This window comes from Camelus ferus, chromosome 1 (genome assembly GCF_009834535.1).
Source record: "Camelus ferus isolate YT-003-E chromosome 1, BCGSAC_Cfer_1.0, whole genome shotgun sequence".
Taxonomy (NCBI): Eukaryota; Metazoa; Chordata; class Mammalia; order Artiodactyla; family Camelidae; genus Camelus; species Camelus ferus.
In genome coordinates this window covers 70,589,719-70,613,926 of record NC_045696.1, presented here as the reverse complement: position 1 = coordinate 70,613,926, position 24,208 = coordinate 70,589,719, and the positions used below count along the sequence as shown (strand labels likewise).

Below are 24,208 nucleotides of genomic sequence, written 5' to 3'. Positions count from 1 at the left end.
ATAAAGTTTGAATGTGTGATGCCTCCAGGCTTGTTCTTCTTACCCAAGATTGCTTTGGCTGATTGGGGCCAGTTGTGTTTCTATAAACTAACAATGAAATACCTGAAAAAGTAATAAAAATCTCATTTACAAAAGCATCAAAAACAATAAAATACTTAGGAATAAGTTTAGGAACAAGGAGGTGAAAGAGCTATACACTGAAAATTATAAGACATTGATGAATGAAATTAAAGAAGACAGAATAAATGGAAAGATATCCCATGTTCATGGGTTAATATTAAAATGTTCATACTACCTGTAGCCATTTATAGAGTCAGTGCAATCTCTATCAAAATCTCAATGGCATTTTCCACAGAAATAGAAAAAAAAATCCTAAAATTTGTCTGGAACTACAATAACTTAAATATTTTTGATGATCTAGTCACTGCCTGCTGAAGAGATATGGTACCTTCTTTTTGCCTACACAATAATGTCAGAACTCCGTTGCATGGCATCAGTCTGAACCTCCTTACCATTTTGAACTAATCTCAGCACTCCTGCTGCTCTCTTTCCAGTCCGTGACTTTTGTGTACTCACATTCTCCCCACACACTGTGCACCATTACATCTTCATATTTCTGCTTTTGCTTTTTTGTTGTGTGACAGATTCCTGGTTTTCTATCAAGGCCAGATCAGATGCCTTCTCTTTTCTGTAGTTGTCCCTGATATCCCCCTAACAAACAGGATTAAGCTCTTTATTTCATTCCTATGGTGCTTTATTTGTTTCTTTTCTAACATTTATCTTTTAAGAGTGAATTACTTATTAGTCCCTCTAGCTAAGCTATGAAGTCCTTGAGAGTAGGAACCTTGAGTTTCTTATTTTTGTATCCCCAGAGCATACTTTTAGTTCCATAGAGTAGGTGCTCAATGTTTGGTAAGAGTTTAAAATTATTTTTCATACTGTGATGAATAGGGTTAGTGAAAGGAGCTGTCAGTAGGTGCAGCAGAAAATGAGTAATGAGTAGGGAATTTGAGGCGGTTGGCTGGAGAGTGAGAGGGTGGTTATAGACAAGAAGAGGGCAAGAAAGAAGGCAAAGGTGGAAAGCAGGTAGAGGTAATGTAGACGTGTAAGCAGGCGTGCTCTAAGGGCAACCTCTGATGAGTAGCAGAACCTCTTGTTGTATTACTTGAGGTGGGCAAGAAACAGTTGAATCAGTGAAAAAGGAATGGTGGCCTTATTCATTTTCCTGCTTGTGCTTCTTTGAGGTTAAGGTGGATTTAGTGCAACGTCTTAATGTGTGACTGTTAGACTCTATACCTCTTCACAAAACGGAGCTAACAAATTACGTAGTGGTGTTTTCTGCTTTGTTTTAATTTTTTTCTTATTTCAAAGCTTTAAAGACTCTGCCTTTTCTTTTTTCTTTTTTTCCTGTCCTTAAATGTTTTTCTTTTTTTTTTTTAAAGGAAAAAGAAATTACCTGATTCTTTTTCACTCCATGGATCAGTTATGCGACATTCACTTTTAAAGGGAATTTCTGCTCAGATAGTGTCTGCAGCTGTAAGTATTTTGTTCTCGTCCCCCCAGTTTTATAACCTGCAATGGCATAATGAAGTAGGAATGAGCATAAAACAAAGCACAGCACTTCTCCTGGCCTGAGGCTTAAGAAAAATAGAATCTGGCTTTCATGGGTTTTGTGTGATTATTTTTGACTCATAAGACATGGCTACACATCTTGACATAGAAATTAGTGCAGCCATGAAATAAAGGTCTGCCCAGAGTCTTGGGTGTGCCTAAATGAAATATGGCAGTGAGCCTAAAAGAAACACTGTCTGCCTTTTCTTTAAATTCCTTTTCAGTTTAGTTGCCATTTTGTGTATTTGGTTGAGGTAGAGTGCTTGTTTTTTTAGTCTTTTCATATAGAGAAATGATTGATCAGAAACTTTTACAACTGAGTGATTTTTTAATAATTTATGAAAGTATTTTCATGTACCTTATTTCATAAACTCTTACAACTTTGAAAATAGGGAAAGCCATATCCTATTTTACAAACGAGAAGACAGACTCAGAGAGGTGATATTAACTTGTCTTACATCATTGGGTTAGGAGATTAAGCAGTTACTCAACATTGGGGTTTTTGGCTCCAAGTTTAGTGCTTTTTTTGTTGTGAAATGGGGGTGGCATTGGTGAATGTGGCCAGTATATAATGGCTGGAAGAGAATATCTGTGGTCTTTTGTGAAAATGATTTAGAGAGCTGGGTTAATGCAAAAATATTTAATAGTCCATCAAGACAATAGATACTGATGTTGTTAAGTTTTATAAAATTTTGCTTTTGACTTCAAGGCGTATAGTTTTATATAGTCTTTCCATTTTGGTTTTCTGAATTCAATACATAGATTCTGCAAATAATAATAGTAATACTGAGGATGATGATGACAGATTCCTGCCCCAGAAACTTCGATGTGTTTTTATGTCCTTTTCATGGAGTTTAATTGGTATTTTGCTTATTCAGTTTGGACAAAGTTTTGGTTTTTCGTGAGGGTGAGAGATTGATACAGAAGTGGCATCATGACACCATAACCACATTGCAATTTTCAGGTTTATCAGAGAAAGCTCTTATTGCAGAAACCAAAAAAAAACCCCAAACAAACAAACAAAATAAAAAAGACTCCCCCCAAAGAAAACAAAAAACAAAAAACAAAAAAAATGAAAGAAAGAAAAAGCATTCTCTGTGGGCAATTGCTATGCCCTGACCCAGCTCATATTTCATGAAGTCAGTTTAAACAGAGAGATAGTCAAGCAATGGAGGAAACCTGGGCAATTGTCCTTCCCCTTTTAGGTGGAGAGTAACTCATATTTGCTAGAATGGGAACCACCTGTTGAGGATTACATTTCCATGACGTTTTCTGAATTTAATCCTTATGTAGGTGATGAAATTCATTCCTTTCAAAATCAAGATGAACCAGAACAGTCATTTGACCCACCTGTGCAGTTTTAAAAATATTTTGAATAATGGAGACTGAACTAAAACTCAGACACTGAACAATGATTAGATAAATCTGTTATTTAAAAGGGTTTCTCCTCTCTCTTGAAGAGGAGGGAAAAATTCTAATAAATCCCAGAGTGTTTGCATTCTGTTCTTATTTCATTGCTATGGCTGAGCTCCTTTGGTATGTTAAAATGAAAACTGCTTTTCCTGTGTCTGTCTTCATACTCTGCTTTCCTAATTTTGGATTACCAGCTCAATTTAAATTGTATGCTTTCCTGTGATGGTTGGTTTATTAACATGTAAAGCTAATTATATTTTTGGTTATCTCTCCTGAATAGTCCAAAAATGCCTTCAGCTATGTGGATAGTGGTGTTATTAGGGATGGCTAGGGCTTTGATCATCATGGCCTTGTAGTCTGCATGGAGAACACCTAGGAGACATGAAACTTTTGGAGTTGTGAACCTCATTGTTTAATTTTGGAATCCTCCTCCAAGTCATATGATGTGACTATATTGAAAATTAATTCAAATTACTTTTTAAAGAGTATTTATCATTTTTATGATCACCTAAGATAATAGAGATACCTTAACATAGTGTTTCTGCAAAATGTGTCTAGTGCATGAGTCTCCTAGAGTGTTTATGAAAATGCAGGTGCCTGGGCACCACCTGAGACCTACTGAATTGGAATCCAGTTCTAACAGTGTAGCCTAGGGATCAGCATTTTAACAGGCATCCCAGGTGATTCTAATGCACCCTGGCTTTTGAGAATCACCTTCTTAAGCTGCTGTAACACCAGTACTAAAATTCTGTAACTTCTAAAGTGCTTCTCACCTTGGTGGATTTTTAGCTTTTAAAGTTAGCTGACTTCTGATTGCATTATTCAGGTTCCATTTTGAAAATAGTCTATGTTCTTCATCTGTTGTCTCATTCTTTTTCCCTATCCAGGACACAAATCAATCATTTATCAAATATTTATTGCATGTTTCTTAATTGTCGAGTATGATGTTAGGCGTCCTTTACACACACGCGTTCACACAAATGTGGGTATATCCTGTCGTCCAGAGCCCTGTACGTAGCAGCCTTGGTGATCTTCCTCATAGTCCTGTGCCCTGGAGTAAGTTTCTTAAGTTAGTTTCTGGGATGGTCTATACAGTTGGATAAAACAGATTCTGCCTTCTGAGAAATTATAATAACAAACTGAGCACATTGACATGGACAGACAGAAAATAAATGTAGAAGTGATACAAAGAGCTTGACCTGGGACCTGGAAGCCCTGAGTTAGAGACATAGTTGTACCACTTCCTGAATAATTTTGGGCAAGTCAGTTAAGCTCTTTGAAACTTAATCTGAATCTTAAGAATCTTACTCTATTTTCTTAATCTGGAAAATCAGAATAATTCCAGCTGTTTTATTTCTCTCTCCCAGTTTGAGAATCAAATAGTGTCATATATACATTTGAAAGCTCTTTGCTACTACAGTGCTAATCATTGTGGGCCCTTGTTATTATTTAAATCCATAGAAACATCAAATAGATACCCTTACATTTATATGATACTTTATATTTAATTTGATCCTCAGGACAACTTATTGTGGTAGGTAGGGAAGTTTTTGTCATTTCCTTGAACACATGAGGAGATGTACTCAGATGGATTAGATAACTTTGCCAAGGTCATACAGTTGCTGGGAAGGAGCTGGGACTAGCACTTAATTTTTGATTTCTTATTCTGACTGAATATACCCTGCTCTGGTTTTATTTAGGGGATTATTGTGTAAACTTCTGGGTAAAAAGCGCCTACTTAGAGGAATAATATCTTTAGTGTATGTTTCCCTTTTCTAAAGTCTTTACATACTCCTATCATTTTGACCCATAGTATTTATAGTTATTCACATTATTGAAAATAGAACCTCTTTCCTCACTCTTTTCCTTTACATTTTTATTTATAATCAGTACCCTTCCTGAAGTTTCTGTTACAGTTAGTAAAATAAAATGATCTACTCTTGTGCTGTTTATATTTTGTTGGTATATATAGCTTTTGTAGTTTCTCTTGGGGGCAAAAATGAAGGTTCTACCTCTTGTCTGAATTGATTTGTATCAAAGTGTGTGTAAAAAGAGGGCCTTATACCATTTTCTGTTTAAAAATGAGAATATTTTTTCAAATATATTTTTTAAATTTATTTAGGACAAAGTGGATGCTGGCTTGCCTACAGCAATTGTAAGTACACTTTAAATAATCCTTTAAAGCTTTCTATTTGATTGGGTTTTCTTAGATTTATCCTTCTAATGTTCAAAGTTATTACATAAATTTTCTGGTAATAAATTCATATGTCATTTACTGCCAATAATCAGATTTAAAATTTATCTCTTTTGTGTGTTCTCTTTTTTTCTAGTGTATTGTTACTCTTCAGTTTTTTGTTTTTTTTTTTTTAAGAAGCACGATGGAATAATGATTAGCCTTTTCCAAGTTTATTTGTATGCGGTACTTACTGCCCTGCCCATACTACCCTGCCCAAGTGAATTTGCTCCTTCTGTGTTTTGGCCTACCTTTGGTTATAGGGAATGGAAAAGAGTATTCAGTAAAATCACTTTGTGGTAAATAGTACACTTAACAACTCTGAATTCCATTGCCAAGCCTGCCAAATAGTAAATCTGTGGCATGATTATAGAGAACTTGGGGATATTAAAAGGCACTAGTACCCTCTTTTCTATTTCCAACTATTTCCAGCTGCCTCCTGTAGCTTTCTTATTAGTCAGTTGGTGAAGAGGTGGGCTGGGCTTTGAATATTTCTTGTGCTTTTGAATCCTACGAATAAACTGGAGAGGCGCTTTCTCATCGCTTCCCACACCTCATAGGAGGCTCTTGGTTGGGTAGCATAAGTGCCTCTTTGTGTGGACCCTGAATTTTTAAAAAATTGTGTTAGGGGAAGTTAAGTGGCATGTTTTTGCTTATAATGTTGAACATATGATATTTTGATAATGTTATCCTTAGAATAAATTTAGAGGGAGTCCCAGAAATAAGATGTCCTGAGTTTCATTTCCCATTTTGCCTTCTAGATGAAATTCTCCTTGTTTATAATAGTTGGTATGTTATCTGGTGCCTAGAGGAAAGAAAACCAACAGCTTCTATTCTGATTATTTCAAGATCCTTGATGTAATATCTTAAAATGTAATCTTCCCTTTTGTTCTCAGGCAGTGTCCAGTCTGATAGCAGTGGGTACATCTCATGGATTGGCTTTGATATTTGGTAAATTTTCTAACTGTTTTCCTTATTTTAAATTTAAATATTTTGGAGGGGTTTTATAATGTCTTTTAATCACAGTTTATATAGTAAACTTAATTTTCTTGGAAAAAGTTAGAGAAATTTGAAAAGTAGGAGTCAGTATTTTTATAGTTAAAAATTACTTAGCTTTATTTTGTTGCTCATTGCAAGTTTATTTTCTTCTTTATGAATTTATAAGCTATCATGTCATATTATATCTTCTGATTCTCGGCAGACCTAGACACAAACAATGTAAAGTTGAAAGAGGCGAGGATTGTCATTTTGTCTGCCTCCAGTTTGTGGTGGTGGTACTTTTTTATTCTAAATTGTAACTGAATAGTAGCTATTGGAAAAGATCTTCAGAGAAAGAGACTCCCAGGCTTTCTCAGTAACTTTCAGTGTCTGTTACTGACAGTAATTTTTTTTCATTTACATTGTAAACCCCTCTAAATTGAAAAATCTTTAGCCAACAATCACATTCTTATTTTTGTTTGAGAAGTGAACTTAGCTAGTTTTATTTGTATAGAATGTGATAGTCCTGTGTATATTTTCTCATTTTTTCCTACCTGAGACTAACTCTAGTTTTATTAATCTTTCTTTGCTTTTGCATTCAATACTATGAGCAGAACATTTTGTTTTGTTTTTTTTTTTTGTTTGTTTAAAAACTACTAGATAATACTTTCTCTGTCATTTTTAGTGTCCTCTTATGGATCCTAAGCCTTTTGCAACTCTGTTAAATGGAACTCCTGATGACACTGCATTTTAGTAAGGAATCCATAGGATATTGTGTAAGGATTGCTTGGGAACACTTAAAAGCAGAACCACAATTTGATCTCTGTGGGCCTTGCATCTTTATCATATGAGTTAATAACTAGTTATTTTCCCTTGTTTTTGAACAATTTGACTTCCTATTTATAAATTTTCCATTATGCCAAAGCCTTATTTACAATGTGATTTTAACACCTAGTCTTTTCAAAGGTGATTGACTTAAAAAAGTTTTATTGTCTGGGGATGAGAAAAATGGAAACAAAAATATGATTCTCTTGAGAGAACTTTAGAATTGATTCTTTAAATAATAGTTTTTTTTCTTATTCCATAATATGTGTTCATAATAGAAAATTTAGATAAGTGAAAGGTTGAAGATATACCAAATTCTACTATCTAGAAATAATCCCTGACATTTTTGTATGGGCTTTTAATCTTTTTTTATGTACATGTGTACATATATGTGTACACCCTCAAATGGGGTTGTGTTAATTTGTAACCTATTTTTTCATTATAATGAACATCTTTCCATGTAATAATGTATTCATCTGAAACATTTTTAATGGTCACATAGTATTTTTAAAATGGACTCACCATAATTTACTTAATCACTTCCTACTATAAGACATATAGGTTGTTTCTAAATAAAGAGTGATGAACATCACTATGTTTATGTGCACGTGATTACTTCCTTAGGACAAATTTCTAAAAGTGGTCAGAGTATGAACATCTTAAACACTTCTGAAGTATATTGCCTAATTGCCTTCTGGAAAGTTTTACCATTTTGTTCTCCTAAGGTATCAGAATGCTTATTTTCCTAAGGGGGCTCAGTTGGAATTAGATTGATAGAATTTTGGGGAAGGATCTTAAAAAGACTTGTGGTTCACTGCCCTTATTTTATGTATGAGGTGACTGAGAACCAGACAGGTTAAGTGACATGTACAAATTAAGCCAAATTAAGAATCATGGAATACTGAATCCTAAGGTCAGTGCTTTTTCATCCTTCTAAGCAGTTCTCCTGTCCTGAGAAAAAAGAAGGCAAATTCCAAGATATATGAAGAAAAGAGTAGACGACCTAAAATGAATGAGGATAGAATATGATGCACATGTTTATCTGTCAGCAGAATGCATGTTGAGTTTTGTTCCCACTTACCAGTACTCACTTTTCCTCGGCTCTGCTTTAATATCCCTTCCTTACTACAAGGTTATGAGAATATGTGCCTGCTTATAATCAAACCCATGTGGAGGTTACTGCAACAAGTTAAAATGAATACTTTAAAAATAGAAGCTAACAGAGGAGAAGAAGAGTATAGTGTCTTTCACTACTGTCTCCTTAATTTCCTTATGTCTGCTTTCCTAAGTTTTTTAGACTAGCAGCTTTCTTGTAGACTTTATTAAATATTTTTCATTACAGTCTCATGAAAAAGAAAGTACACCAAAGTGAACATTTTGAGGAAGAATTGTAATCTATTTATGCTTTGGGGTTTTAATCGTGCAGTTAATATGTTTTGCTCATTACTTTTGTAAGAATCAGATATTTGGACAATACATTTAAACAAACGGATTTGCTTGAAAGCCAGGAACCAGTGGCAGAGTAATAATATTACGAAGTATTTAGAATAGAGGTCTGGGTTACATCTGATCTCTTAAACATCTTTGTTGATCGCAGGAAAAAGTGCAGCAGGAAGAACTGTACTTGTTTAAATACCATTAGATTCTCTTTGGAATAGAGGCCTGGGTCTTTAAAATACTAATCATTGTAAGCATCTTAAAGGTGATGTGTGTTGCCTTTTCTTATGGAATTATAGGTATGTGGTATTTTTGTGTATCTTGATTCTTATCTAAATACAAGATCACAAAAATTCAAATCTATTTAATAAAGATGTCTCCCTATCCTAAGGCCTTTAGTTTTCCTTTTTTTTTGTTTTTAGTATACTTTAGATTATGTTTTTGAAATTGTTTTCTTTCTGTCAAACTTAATAGACTTGGATTTACTGTGCTAAAATTTGGATGTTATGCATTTTCTCTTTTCCCATAACCGATACCTGAATATAATCATAAAGGCTAGACACATCGTTTAATCACATTTAGTATCATTCCCACAGATAACTAAAGTTTATCACTTATACTCTTGAAATTTTGCCTTTCTTTTCTCTGAACTTTTGAACTGATTTCTTGCTTTTCTCTCTTTTGATCATTTCTCCATGGATTCAAAGGAAAAGGTATAGTAATTTTGGTTTTGCATGAGAGACTTTTTTCTGGAAAAGCGAATGCTATCAGTTGTAGTCGATGCCCTCTTATGAAATGCTTATTGAAAAGAATCAGCTAATTGAAATTGGTTAAAGCAGGGAATTATTAACAATTATAAATATATGCATACCTTCAGTGTTTTAACTGAAAAGATATATTCATTTTCCCCTTTATCTTTTGGTGAAGCCGAAAACTTTTTCTTTTGAGTTTGTATCTGCCAGTTGGAGATCTACAGCAGCTTTTCTGGCATAACCTGCATCAGTAATGGGTCATGTAAAATTTGCACTTTTAATTAAAAAAAAAAGAGGTAAAAGCTTAGGCACCTGTCAATCAGTTGGAGTTTGCAAAATTTTAAATTTTCAAAACTTCTTTTCAGTCTTCTGCAGTTACCTTGTCCACGCCTTATTTCATGACAGTTACTTAAAGCAACTCATCTTTACCAAGTTTTTCTAAAGCATTTATTTAGTTTTCATAGAAACAACAGCTTTCTTTTTCATTCTGTTTCATCACTTTACATATTGTTTAGTTAAATTTCTCAAGTACAGTAACATTACAGTGGCATGAACAGATTTAGAAATGAATGCAACTGATTCTTTGTAAGCATCTGCATTCTAGAAAATAGCCAGTTAGCCATCGGGGGTCAGCGTGTCCAGGGCTGCAGTCAGTAAGCTTTACAGAGAGAATGGAGAACTATAATTCCGTGTCTTTGTTAAATGGAGGTTGGGTAAAGTGCTTTGCCGTTTTAAGATCATTGATGAAAAATGTTTCCTAGTATCTCTTTTCTCCTTGTCCTTTTGTCTTGGAGAATATTTTAGTATGCACAAAAGAGTAGTAGTGAAGAATGGTGAATACTGGCAATAAAAGTAGAGTTGTACACACATAATAAGATTTTGATTCCTTCTAGGATCTAGGTATTTTCGTCTTTGACGGTCTTCGGGATCTAATTAAAACAAATCAGGGGTGAAGAAATAGAGGATTAGGTTAGTTTTGGTATATGGAAGGAGAGCAGAAATTCTTGAAGTATGTTCAAATTTAGGTTTTATGGCTGTTTTAGACTTACACGTTATTTATGGCTTTTCTTTGCTACTTAGCACATTACTCTTAAGTCTACGAATATGCTGAGGAGATCCACCCTAAGTAAAGTTGAAAGATATGCTAATGAAGAACTAGATACAATTCGCTGCACTGTCAAATAGGTGTGCTTTTTGTGATATTTAGTCGTTAATTCTCTCAATTACATGGTAAGCTAATAATAATTGTTTGCATTTGTACCACTGGGTAGTTTTCAAAATTTTCATAAACATTTAAAAAATTTAAGGTCTATATCAACTCTGTGATGTATATAGGAAAAATGATAAGTCTCATTACATATTTCTTACCCAGATCAAGAGCCCCCTTGAAGAAGGAGGATGTAGAAAGCTCTGAGTTTCACCTTTCTTGCTTCTGTCCAGGTCCTTTTGTTCTTTTTATGTAACTTTAGAATTTTAATGTTTGGAAGAGGTTTTATGTTTATCTACACCAAACGCCTTTCCTCGGAATTGCCTAGAATGATCTGGACTACAGAATGCTCTTCTAGCAGAAGAAACCTTTTCAATGAGATGCTGCTTCCTTCTTTCCACAGAAATTCTACCTTTCGGGATTTAGTCTAAACTGTATAATAGGAAGTTTGTTAATACGGCATCATAAATATAGAATATATAAAGACAGCAATAAGAATTGGCAAATATCTATGTGGAGTTAAACTAGATTACATTTTATGCACTGCCCATTACATCACAGCCATGCTACCTTATAAAGGAACATTATAAAAATAATGAATACATTGTAAAAGTCAAGGAGAAAAGTTGAGAATGTTTTCATTAACATAGTCCTGTGGGATGTAAATTTAATACATATTTCAGTAAAATGGATAAATAATAAGGACCTACTGTGTAGCACAGGGAACTGTATTTAATATCCTATAATAAACCATAATGGAAAAGAATATGAAAAATAATATATATAACTGAATCACTTTTGCTGTACACTAGAAACTAACACATTATACATCAACTATACTTCAATAAAAAATTTAAAGGAAACATATTTCAGGAGTGACCAACATTAATAATTTGGTCCCTGTCTTAGCTAGTTTTTAGTACATGGGACCCATGGTCAGGAAAGCAGAATCATGTTTGGTTTTTAATGTAGAAATTAGATATGTCTCTTTCCTTCCCTCTTTGTCTCCATTTTATTAGTGGTACCCTTATTCTCTATTTTGTCATAATCCTTAATTCTCCTACACTTACTTTCCCTGAGTTATAAGAGTATGAAAATAATCTGATGTAAAGTATGAACTTTGTTAAAGTAGACAGCAGTAGTGAGTGTCTTTAAGTATTGGTGGATCAGAACCATATAGAGTTTGGATCTCAAGGCAGGGATTACAAAGGAGCCCAGCAGGATGCAATTCAAACACTAATCTGCCTAGAAGGCGGGCAGCCCAGAGTAATGGGGCTTCCTTGTGAGGCTGGTGTGGAAATTTCTGCCTTTGTTCTCTTACTTGCAGTTCATTCATTGCCTTACACGCATGAACCAAAGTAGTGATATATGCAGATCATTGCTGCCCAACCTCTGAATCTTGACAGTTTGCAGAATTAGGTATACGGATAATCCACTAACTGTATATGGTGGCCCTGACAAAATAAGGATCATGGAAAACACTATTTTAGGCAGACAGTTTCAGTACTTGATTCTTTTGATTCTTGCTACCTCCCAAGTCTTTGAAAACAAGCCTATCCTAAATATATATTTATTCTTTCCTTCACTTCTTTCACTTGATGTTACCGATTGCTCTCTTTAGATCAGAATCAAGCTTTGCGACTCTGTCTGGGTAGCACTAGTGTTGGGGGCCAATATGGAGCCATCTCTGCCCTCAGTATCAACAATGACTGCTCAAGACTTCTCTGTGGCTTTGCTAAAGGACAGGTAAATAAGAACTTTATTTTATCCATAGACAATGCAAAAAAAAAAAAAACTGTTTAGATTAACATCTCAAAGAACAAAATGTGTGTTATAAAGTAACATGTCTGTAGAGCTAACCTGAGATTGCTTAGTCTGACTTTTGTTCAAATTTTTAAATATTGACTGAGCCAGAGTCTGATTTTTAATATCTTAATTCATATGTCCATATAAGTAAATAGCTTTTATAAACCAACAAGGCTATTACACAAAATTTACTTCCTTACTATAGTGTGGATTATTGTTGCTGCTTTTTAAGTACACTGTATTCTGCTTTGTGTATTCTTATTACTGTGTTTCTAGATAACTATTTTGATACATTTTTTTTTACTTCTGAAAACCAGAAATAAGTTTTGTTTTTACTCTTCTTCTGATTTATGTATCACTAATTGGTTTGGCAGTAAGCCTTTTTTCTGTAATTTTTACCGGTGCTAAAGAGATTGACTCATTAATTTCTTTTACCTCTCAGTAAAAGAACAACCTTTAAAATCTGAAGGGAAGAGTAGATTGGGCGGGATGAGGGGAGGCTGAAGGTAGAATAACGGCCCCACACTTTAGTGGGTCTGCAGCCTTTGGTTATGTTTGAACTTTATAGTTCTTTGTCTGCAATGTTTATAGACCAGAAATAGATTATTTCAGCCAAAAGCCAGGATACTTAAGTCTAAAAAAGAGCAATAAATTTGTTTTTAAAGCATTTAGTTGTCTTATAGATCACTATGTGGGATTTGGCCAGTGGAAAACTTCTAAGATCAATAACAGATGCTCATCCTCCAGGAACAGCAATATTGCATATTAAGGTAAACTCTTTGTTTTGTATCCATTTTAAAGTAAGTTTCTTTATAAGCAGAATCCTTGAAAATGAACTGTCTTTTATTTGACTGGCCCAACAAGATGTTTTCCCAAGTTAAAATTAGAGATGGGCTAGCACTGGTAACATTCAGCTATAAGTTGTATTGAAGTCTAGTAGATAGAGCAGGAAAGAGTAAATTGATCAGATCCTAGACGAAAGGTTGGCAGCAAAGACGGGCAGTACCCTACTGAAAATTCATGTATGGATTTTAAAAGGTCTTTTTACTTTTTGTTTAGCCCGTCAGGATTTTATTGCTGAGGTGGTGTGTTCTGTCACACTTTGTTGGGAGTTACCTGAGGTTCAGGGCACCAATTGTGAAAGAACCAAGGTCTGCGTTATGTTTAGAAATGAATCTGTTGGTTTATTTTCTTTCAGGCCTCCAAAGGAAAAGCATCAAGATTTGAGTCTTGGCTTTCTCCTTATATGCCTGAAAAAAAATAAACCAACTTAGGTAACATATTTCATTTATAAATACAATGTGAACTTTGGTTTCTGTATGCTGTCAAGCCCATGTTCAGAAGTATAAAATGTAAAGGACTATAACTAAGGAAGTCTAAAATCAGATCTTCTGGATTTTAATCATGTACACATTTGGTTGCTTAGCTGTGCAGCTCTCTTATCCATACATACGCTTTTTAAAGTCTGGGAGCATCTGGAGTTTATGTGTCTGCATCTATGTTAGTTACATAAAAGTCTTTTGTGACAAAGCAGCATTGAAGCGTTTAGTAACAATGAAAACAACCGAGACAAGTAAAAGTAGAGAGAATTTCTTCTCTTTCTGAACATCATGGCAGTTTATCTTGACTCTTTTCATATGGCATGAGCCAACTTCTAATATGTTATAGTTGTTTGTGTTTGTGTCTTATCTCCTTTAATAGACTAAGATCTTTGAACCCAAAATCTGTTTCTCTTTTATTTTTGTGTGTTACACGTGGTAGCTGCTCAGCCATTGTTTGGTGGAAGGAATAAATAGTTGGTGGTATTTATAAAAGTCCAGTCTATGTGCAGAAAAAGCAAACTCTTTGGGAGAAACAATAGGAAACAGAAGAAAGAAAGGCAGAGAGAAAAAGGAAGAATGCAACTGAGGTTAAAGGCAGACCAGTAGTGGACGGACGTTGTGTTGCTTGGCGATGGCGATAAATGCAGATGCTTTGAAGATACTTCTGAAGTCTTCCGTTGTCAGCGGCCGCCTGCAATTTAGTACCCTTACTCATTGTTTCCCAAACTTAATCCTACACGTCCCATCAATAACAATTTGGGCTTGCATTCATTATACATCTATCTATCTATTTATAAGTTATTTAATTGTGCTACTGTACTAATATTTAAGTACATAATAAAACACATACACAAGAAGCAGAAAATTAATAAATAAAATCACGAGTGCTCTTATTTTCCCTACACTCCTAGGGGTCTGTGCTTCCCACTTTGCAACTGCTCAGCTCGGCCTTGAGAGCAAAGGTGTGGGACTTTGCCTGTGTGTGGGGTTGAGGAAGAATAATCTTATAGTAGCCTCCTGTACCTCAGCATCCCTGAAGAGCACAAAGGCATGTCATTTAGGATGGTTCACAAATCTTTGAGGGTAGGGAGACTAGTCTCTGTAAGTGGTACAAATCAAGTTACCCAGTTTTGCATCCTACAACATTCTGTACCATACTTCATAAGCCCTTAGGTCAGTCTGTCATTGTGAACATTTGCTGATTTTTGGGGGTAAATAATAGTAACTAAAGTATATTGTGTTGAAGAACATCAAGGAGGCAGCACATTTTAGGAAGAGTTACATAAAAAGTTAAACTATTTTAAATATAGTGGATTAACTCTAGTTATTCAGAAAACACATTCAGACAAGTTTATGTCCCAAAGATACTGAATATCTTACTGTGTCTTCATTCTTGAAAACTAGGCAACTGCAGATGTAACCAAAGTATTCCATTCAGTTTAGTAGCAAGTTAGAAAAAGTTAATGTAAGAACCTAAGTAGAGAACTTTGGGGATTTTATGAATCAGAGTTTGTACTTTTCTTTTATCCTGAGGAAAGGTGATTTTGCTTTTTTAAAGCCTCAGTTTTTTAAAGATACTGAGCCGTTTTTATTCTGAATATGGGCAAGTTTGTATATTGAGAGTGATGAGCTAAATCTAATTTAGGTGATTTCAAATGCTTTTAAATGTATTTGTCTTAGATTTTTGAAAATTTGTGAATTTTCTTCTTACCTTTTTAACACTTGACTGGTTGTTTAAAAATCTGTAAGAAAATAAATACCTTCTCTGTTTAGTTTACAGATGATCCAACTCTTGCAATTTGCAACGACAGCGGAGGCTCTGTTTTTGAATTGACATTTAAGTAAGAGACTAATAGACATATGTAGATAAATGAAGAGATTAGCTTTTGTTTAATGACTTGAAGTTGAATATGAAGAGATCTGGAAAACCCATGTGATTGAAAATAGGTTGTGGCCATGTATTACACTTACCTGGGGAGGCATATAGAACATACGGAGTTCCAGGCCCGGCCCCCTAGAATTCTGTTTCAGTAGGTGTGAGTTGGTAGTCCAGACTCCTGTTCCCCAGAGGTTTCATAATTTCTGTCATGCTTGGGAACCATGAGTATCTCACTAATTTTGGTTTAGGCCCAAGCCCAGTTGATTATAATCATAATGTCAAGGTATGGAAAGGTTTTTATTGCTTTGAAATTGCCCTGTTTACTCTGTAAGTAAGAGCAAAGGCAGTTTAGATACATGGAAGAACATTATAAAGCTGACTTTAAAAAAGAGTAGAATGTAAATTCAATGTGTATTATGTTTCTTTAAGTTCTTCCAAGTAAGGACTATGTTTCTTGTATCTCTCATATTTTCTAACAAGGCTGAGAAATAATTGCTTAAAAAATACTATTCACGTATTCAGCTAATGTTTATTAGCTGAGCATCTCCTACATTTGGGGATTGTTCTAGAGATCAGACTTACAGCTGTGAACCGGACAAGGCTGTTACTCTAATAGAACTTACATTCTGGTTGGGATTGGAGTAGGGAGACAGACAATAAACTAACACATAACTGCAATAACTTCAGATAGCTATGAGCGCTATGAAGAAAATAAGACAGCTCAGTGCACAGGAGTGCACTTCAGGACAATTCAGGGGAGAGACCTGAATGACAATCTAGTCAATAAATGCAAAGATCTGCAAGAAGTGTTCTAGGCAGAGGAACCCGTTCAAACATAGAGGCTTTGAGGTGGGCACAACTCGGCCCATTTGGGCAATGGAGAGAAGGCAGGTGTGGCTGGAACATGAGTTTGTCAGGAGCAACAAAAGTGGGAGAGGAGTGAAGGCAGGAGCCAGATCTTATAGGACCTTTTGAACATGGTAAAGAGTTTGGATTTTATTTTTATGTATAGTAGCAAGCCATTGGGGTGTTTTTAGGAGAAGAGTGAGAAATCTGACCCATAGGTTAAAAATAACATGCTGATGTCATGTGGAGTTTGGATTGCTGGGGGCAGGAGCAGGAGTTGGGAGGCTGTAGTAGTCCACTCTAGAGATTTGGTGCCTTGGATTATTGCTAAATGGATTCTGAAGTGTTCGGTTACATTTTCAGGAGAGTGATGGGAGTGAGAACATGTGAATCTAGGTGCCTCTTCAGTGGTTCTAAGGGCGAAGTTTGCTGTATTGAGCCTCTCCATTCTAAGCCTGAGTTGAAAGATCATCCCATCACACAGTTTTCCTTATTGGCCATGGCATCCTTAACAAAGGTAGGTGTATTTAGAAGATAAAACTCACACCTTTTAGAGGCTTTGAATACCCAAAGTTTGAAAATTGCAGGGTACATATTAAAAATGTATTTTTCTCCTAAAGATACTGGTCATTGGATTGAAGCCATCCTTGAAAGTGTGGATGACTTTTCCTTATGGACGGGTGAGTAAACGTCTCCATTTTATGGGCAAAAAGATCATGTCAGGAGGTTGGGGAAAATGACTTGCAAGTGGTGAATTCTGTGACGTTGTCAGAAAACTAGGTGGAGTGGAAGTCAGCGTGGCAGAGATGTGTGCCTGCTTACCTTGATGTGGTCAGAACAGCATGAGCAGGTGGCTCGAGCAGTGTCCTGGGGATCATGAGATCTGTACTTTCCTATCTTTATTCCTTAAAGTTCTTCCATAAATAGCTGCAGCTTTGACACTGAACTACTGATAGAGAACACCCCACCTTAATAGCCAGCAAAAATTGCTACTACCTGTTCTTTCCTTGGCTTCTTCTGCCTCTGATATTTTACTCTGGGGGATGATACTTCTCAGAACATATTATGTTTTTTTTTAATTGAAGTATAGTCGGTTTACAACATTGTGTCAATTTCTGGTGTACAGCATAATGTTTCAGTCATACATACATATACATACTTACATTTTCTTTTCATATTCTGAGGGAAGACCACTCTTCTGTTTACTTGTTGGTATAATGTGCATTTCTGGGCCCCAGGGGAAGCAGATCTGCCTTTCAGATGGCAAAGCTGGCTTAGATTGCCATTAATGGTTCTTAGGTGAGCTTCATTGGCTAATTGAGATTTATCGTGGTGGTATGTGTTTGCATCTTTTGGTATGTTTTTATTGGTATTTTCCCCCAACATTGTATTATGAACATTTTCAAACAAATAGAGAAGTTGAAAGAATTTCACATTGAACATCTATATACCTATTATTGTAAAATTCTATCATTAGCATTTGACTGTCCTTTATTATATACCTATCCATCTCCATCCACTCATCAGATTATGTGTTTTTTTAATTGACGTATAGTTGATTTATAATATTGTGTTTCAGGTATACAGCAAAGTGACTCAGTTATACATACATATTTTTTCTGGTTCTTTTCCAATATAGTTTATTACAAGATACTGAATATATTTCCCTGTGCTGTAAATCCTTATTGTTTTATCTGTTTGATATATAGTGGTGTGTATCTAAATCTCATACTCCCCACCCTCTTTCCCATTTGGTAACCAAAAGTTTATTTTCTGTGTCTATGAGTCTATTTCTGTTTTGTAAATAAGTTCATTTTTATTATTTTTTAGATTCCACATGTAAGTGATATACAGTATTTGTCTTTCTCTTTCTGACTCACTCAGTGTGATAATCCTTGGGTCCATCCATGTTGCTGCAAATGACAATATTCCATTCTTTTTTATGACTGAGTAATATTCCATTGAATAAATTATGGTTTTTTTTAAAAAATGTATTTCCAAGTAAATTGCAGAAATCAATGGCCTTTTTCCTAAATATTTGACATGCATACAATTAACTAGAGTTCAGTGCTTATTGATGTTTTTCCTTTGGTGTAAAATGTACATACATGAAACATACAGATCTTGAGTGTACATTTGCTGAACTTTGAAAAATGTATATACTTTTGTAATCCAAACCTCTGTCAAGATGTAGAACATTACCATCAACACAAGAAAGATCCCTCATGACACTTCCCAGTCAGTCCCTGCTCTGTTGGAATTTTAATGAGAAATCAGGAGAAGTTTAAGGAATGCTAGTCAGATGCTGTTTTTAACTGGAATTTTCTCTTTGCTTTTCTGACTATTTACTGTGATGACTTTTTTTTCTTCTCGATTAGATGGATCCTTCCAGTGTTCCACTGCTGGCCTGGCACTTTGTGGCAGTGCATAATTACGTGAATCCCATGCTTGCCTTCTGCAGAGGAGATGTAGTTCATTTTCTGTTGGTGAGTCCTAAAATGATGCTGTATCTGTTATAAAGTCCTTTATCATTAGATTATTTTTCTGATTCATCAGTAATTTAATATTGTGTCAAAGAAACATGCATAATAAACATAATTCTTTGGAGAGAGAGTGACCTATTTAATTTTTATTTGAGGCTTTAGTGGTTAACATGGAAAACAGCTGATCACCCTCAGCTCCATGCCTCTCCATGGAGTATTTCTCAGTTTCATTTTCTTTGACTAATGAATAATTGATGGTTTAAGTGTCTGTATAAATAGATGAATGTACATGGGTCTGTGTTAATGGCTTACCTGTCTATATATAGTGTACTTATTAGGCAGTAGGTGTCATTGTGTGCCTGCTGTGTTCTCCACGCTGTGATGGATACAATTGAAGTAAGTAAAACTAAATTTCTTCTTTCATGTAGCTTAAAATATTGTTTGAAAGGCAAAACCAATCAATTTATTATGACACAGGAGAACAGTTTAAGGATTCAACTGTGTGATGGGAATTTAAAAATTGATATAAGTTTAGAGTATGAAGAGATTTCTATGGATTAGAGAGGCCATGGAAGACTTTATGAAGGATATACGGCAAATGCTACAGGAGAGGTGGATATGTAGGTTGGGGGAAATAAGATGAACTGAAGTTACAGAGGTAAGAATGTGCCTGTGTAGTCTCTTATTGGGTTTCCTAGCTTGGTGAAGCTAGGGCACGGCTGTCCATCTGGTTTCTCCAGCCAGAAATCTAGAAATTGCATTCTATCAGTTGCATTCTCCCTTCATTTCTGCTTCATCACCACATCCTGTTGATTCTGTCTCCAGAATCTCCTGAATTTACAACCTTTTTGTCTCCCCTGTTGCTCTTCCCAAGCCTAAACCACTGACATTTTTGGCCTGGGCTCTGGAGTAGCTTCCTGGCTAGTCTTTGGCCTTGATGTCTTCACATATGCCAACACCTCTGCCAGGAAAGCTCTGTGCTCTCTTCCATGTCATCCTAGCACGTGCTGAGCATCACGTTCCCTGACCTCATGACCTCATTTAGCCTTTCCTGCTACAGACCCTGTACGACCTTCTCCTTTGATAACATTCAGCCCTTTTTAAGTGGGTTATCTAATTTTTTCTTCCTCACTAGACTGAAAGCTCTGTAAATCTAAAGACCAGATCTATTGCTGTATTCCAGCCACTTGGACAGTGCTTGTATATTGTCGGTGCCTAATAAATGTTCATAGAATTGGTGACAGGGAGAAACTTACTACGGAGTATAAAGCTGAATATATGGCATGGATCTAGATTAGGGGTTGGCAAACTATGGCCCATGGGCCAAATCTGGCTGGCTGCCTGTTTTTGTAAATAAAGTTTTATTGGAAGACAGTCATGCCCATTCAGTTATGTGTTATTTACAGCTGCTTTCTCACTGCAGTGGTAGAGTTGAATAGTTGTGACAGAGATTGTATGGTCTGCAGAACCTAAAATGCTTACTGTATGGCCTTTCACAGGAAAAGTTTGCCGACCTCTAATCGAGATTGTATAATAATTATCCTAGATTGGTAATGGGGAACCATCACAGGTTCTTAGGTAATTAAAGTGATGTGATTAAAGTGACATTTTAAGAAGATTACTGTAGAAATAGCAAAAGAACAGATTATATAGTAAGTTGCAGGGAAATAGAAGGTTTTGCTCTTATAATAAAGCAAGTGTGAGGGCTGCAGATAAGGATGGTTGGTTGCAGTGAGATTTAGGGGTGGCATTTTGAAGGAAAGACAAGGCTTCTCTTCTTACCAGATCTGGGGAATGAAGGACATGAACAAAACATTGCATTTCTGGCTTTGCATTTTAGAAGCATGAAGTATTCGAAGAATTAGGTTAGGGAAGAATTGAATGTATTGAGTTGGAAGTGAAGGTGGGACTCTCAAGTGTTGTATTGGGGAGTGTTCTCTGGGTAGATGGCAGTGTAGGTCTGGGGTGCAAATGAGAATTCCAGGATACAGAAGAAGGTAGTTGAAGCTGTGAAAATCAAAAGCTTGAGCATAAACAACCTTGGTGGATGCTCATGAAAGGGAAAGGAAAAAGAAAAGATAGTAGGAAAAGAGGTTCCTATAAAGGCACATAGAGGTAGGAGGGGGAAATATGACAGTATGGCATTGCACAGAAGACCAAGAAAGAGAGGCTTCAGAACATTATCAATTCCAGGGTAATACCAATACCAAAGACAGATCAAGGAAGAAGACTGAAGATAAGGCCAAAGGATGTGCAAGAAGTAGTTCTTTAGAAGCTTTTCAGAGGGCTGGGATTATCAGCAGAATTGAGGTGGAAGCTGGATTGTAGAGCCTTGTTAAAGAAATGGGTGTCTAGAAGATGACTCACAATCATAGTACAGTGTTTGGTTGTAAGAGGAAAGAGAATGGATAACTTTCTGGAAGAAGTAAATCAAAGAAAGTTTTTTGTTTTGTTTTGAAGGTGGGAAAGTCAGAGACATGTTTGATAGCAAGAGGGAAAACACCGTTTCAAAGGAGTGATTGAATGTGGTAGCAAGGGAGGGGGTATATTAAACAGCGATGGAGGGAGTAGAAGTTAGAGTGTGTACAGGTGAAGTGCTTTTCTTTAGCAAATCTTAGAATAATTAATGTTGCCATTGATCTTGTTTATGAAGCACTTTCAACATATACAAGATAAGAATAATTTGGTGCTGTCTTGTTTTCATTTTACAAATGAGGAAACTGAAAGAATAAGTGATTTGCCCTTGGTGACAGGTATGTTAGCAGAACTTACTCTTAAACACATGGCTTTAGATCCCATGTTCCTTTTACCAGAGCATCCTTTCTTACGGAGAAAGTGACTTAGGAACTGAAGATGGAATACACGGAGGGTTCACATCAGTGATGTCAGTTGTTAAGATATCTGGTGAGGTCAACACTGCAAGTGACAGGACTAGAAGGCAAAGAGGAATTGAGACTTAAAAGGAAAGGAAGACGTCAAGGACATTACTGTGAGGGGTATGCAAGAAAACCCAGGTTGAATTGAATGTCCTGAATTTCAGGCAGGTCATTGTGCTGTGTGTCTCTCTTCTTCAGTGCTCTGTCACCTTGGAACAGAAGGTGAGAGAGCAAATTATAAGGCTGATTGAAGGTTACAGAGTGTATATTTATGTATATGCATATATAAGTAAAATATTGACACTTGAGTTTTTTGGGGGGAGATTTGGGGCTGTTTGAGCTGTAATAATGTCATACTTTAGAAAAGTCTCGTTTTGTCACTGCAGCAGTGTTTTCTCTTTCAATGAACTTTTGTTTGACTTTTTCACAACTTGTCACCAGTCCCATTTTATGCTTTAACTCTAGCTAAATACAGTCATTGATGTGATGAGTTAGGTTATTCTGAATTATGACAGAATGAATGTTACATTACAGCATTTGCCAGTACAGACATACTTCAGAGGTACTGTGGGTTCAATTCCAGACCACTGCAATAAAGCACAAATTTTGCAATAAAGTGAGTCATACAAATTATTTGGCTTCCCAGTGCATATAAAAGTTATGTTTACATTATGCTGTAGTCTATTAAGTGTTCCATAGCATTATCTCTAAAAAAAAAAAAAAGTACATACCTTCTCTTAAAAATGCTTTATTGCTTAAAAAAATGCCAGTTTTATGATAGGAACATCAAAGATCCCTGAAAACAGATCACCATCACTAATATAATAATAATAAAAAGTTTGAACTGTGGCAAGAATTACCAAAATGTGACACAGAGACATGAAGTGAGCAAATGCTGTTGGAAAAATGGTGCTGAATGATTTGATCAACACAGGATTGCCACAAACCTTCGATTTGTGAACACAAGTAGTATCTGCAAAGTGCAGTGAAGTGCGATAAAATGAGGTCTGCTTAAACTGACAAGCAGACCCCTGATCAGGCACATCTTGGATTTTGGTACAGATCGCGGTGAGAATGATTTTTTTCATTTGTATAATAGTTTCTTTAATTATCAATATTTTTGTCTTATCTATGTATGAAAATCATTTTCTAGGTGGATTGACTAAATGAAAGACTAGTCATCTAGTCAAGGGCAAAGTCTCAAACGATAGCTGATATTTGGATTGTTTTTATTTCATTACCAGGTTAAGAGAGACGAATCTGGAGCAATACATGTTACTAAGCAAAAGCATCTTCACCTGTACTATGACCTCATCAACTTTACTGTGAGTATAATTGAAATGAAATATCCTCATTTATTTTATGTAATTGTTTTGAGTCCATGCTGTGTTAGGGATTTTTGCTGTGAACCATGACCTTTGAGAGTCTATAAAATGACAGCAGTGAGGTCCCGTTCATATTGAATAAAGGCTGAGCTTGGTGTGATGCCACATTATTTTTATTGTCTTTCAACCTTAAATCCTGCTGAACACTGGCAGGATCAGCAAAAGATTTTTTTTTAATATTCTGATTAACTCAAAGGGGAGATTAGAATCATTTCTTCAGGATCATTGCCAGGCTTTCTTTGTAAACACATTTTTGTACTTCTAAGCTTGCCCTTACTGGTTCAGGAATTATTCTTTTCTTGTGGCTAAAAACTTTGCAGAATTCTCTACCATGCGTCTCAGTCCTGAGCAACTTTTTGATTAAAAAAAAAGATTATTTCTTTTTGTATCAACTTTTATAATAGATGATTTATTAATTTAGTTGCACATTGCCTTTTAATCTCATATACAGACTATTGATTTATAATACTTTTTTCATACACATTTCATGAAATTATTTTGTTCAGCCTCTTCCAATATGTATATAACATCACCAGAACTTGTCATTGAATCATCTAACATAGTTTTTTAGAATTCATCATCGCTTCCATTTAAGATGTTTGAGATGCAGCACTTTAAAAATCTGCATATGGTTCTGTCCCTGGAAAAATTTTTCCCAACCGCAAGTAGCCATTCTCCTGACAGTAGGATATTCGGTGTTTTTCATTTGTCTTGTATGTTATCCATGATGTGGACACTAACTGCATTGCTTTGTTAATTCCCTTTAAAAGGCTTGTTTACAACACATCAGCACTTAGAATTGTGAGGGTCTAATCTCTATAATTGCTAAACCTGCTAACATTTTTATCATTCTTTCTCTTTTAACCAGGTGCCCTCTGAAAGTATCTAAAAACTAGCACTTGACTAAGGTTGTATAAGGCTAAATAATGTCTATCCCAAATGACACTTTGTTTCTTAAAGTAATCAAGAGAGCATCTTAAAAAAAGCTCTTTGTAGATTGTTTGAATGTCAAACTCTCTGTTTTCTGAGAATTGTTTTTGAAAACCAAACCAAGCCCTTCCCTTAGAGCAGCCACTCACTACACAGTATAAAGTATATATTCAGCATAATTAAAAGAGAATTGATCATTTTGAACTTGATTGCCTTTGATATGGT

The 24,208-nt window shown here is 35.5% G+C and overlaps 1 protein-coding gene across 1 annotated transcript in view; it reads left to right on the top strand.

Annotated features, from left to right (window-relative positions):
- The window catches only part of VPS8 (VPS8 subunit of CORVET complex), a 223,049-nt gene that overhangs the window by 16,106 nt on the left and 182,735 nt on the right, over window positions 1-24,208 (top strand). Inside the window, 11 exon segments of the mRNA XM_032482907.1 lie at window positions 1,443-1,536; window positions 5,147-5,179; window positions 6,154-6,208; window positions 9,205-9,210; window positions 12,078-12,202; window positions 12,946-13,032; window positions 15,358-15,425; window positions 16,673-16,826; window positions 16,930-16,989; window positions 18,688-18,795; window positions 22,913-22,993. Of these exon segments, the coding sequence (XP_032338798.1) occupies window positions 1,443-1,536; window positions 5,147-5,179; window positions 6,154-6,208; window positions 9,205-9,210; window positions 12,078-12,202; window positions 12,946-13,032; window positions 15,358-15,425; window positions 16,673-16,826; window positions 16,930-16,989; window positions 18,688-18,795; window positions 22,913-22,993 (871 nt within the window).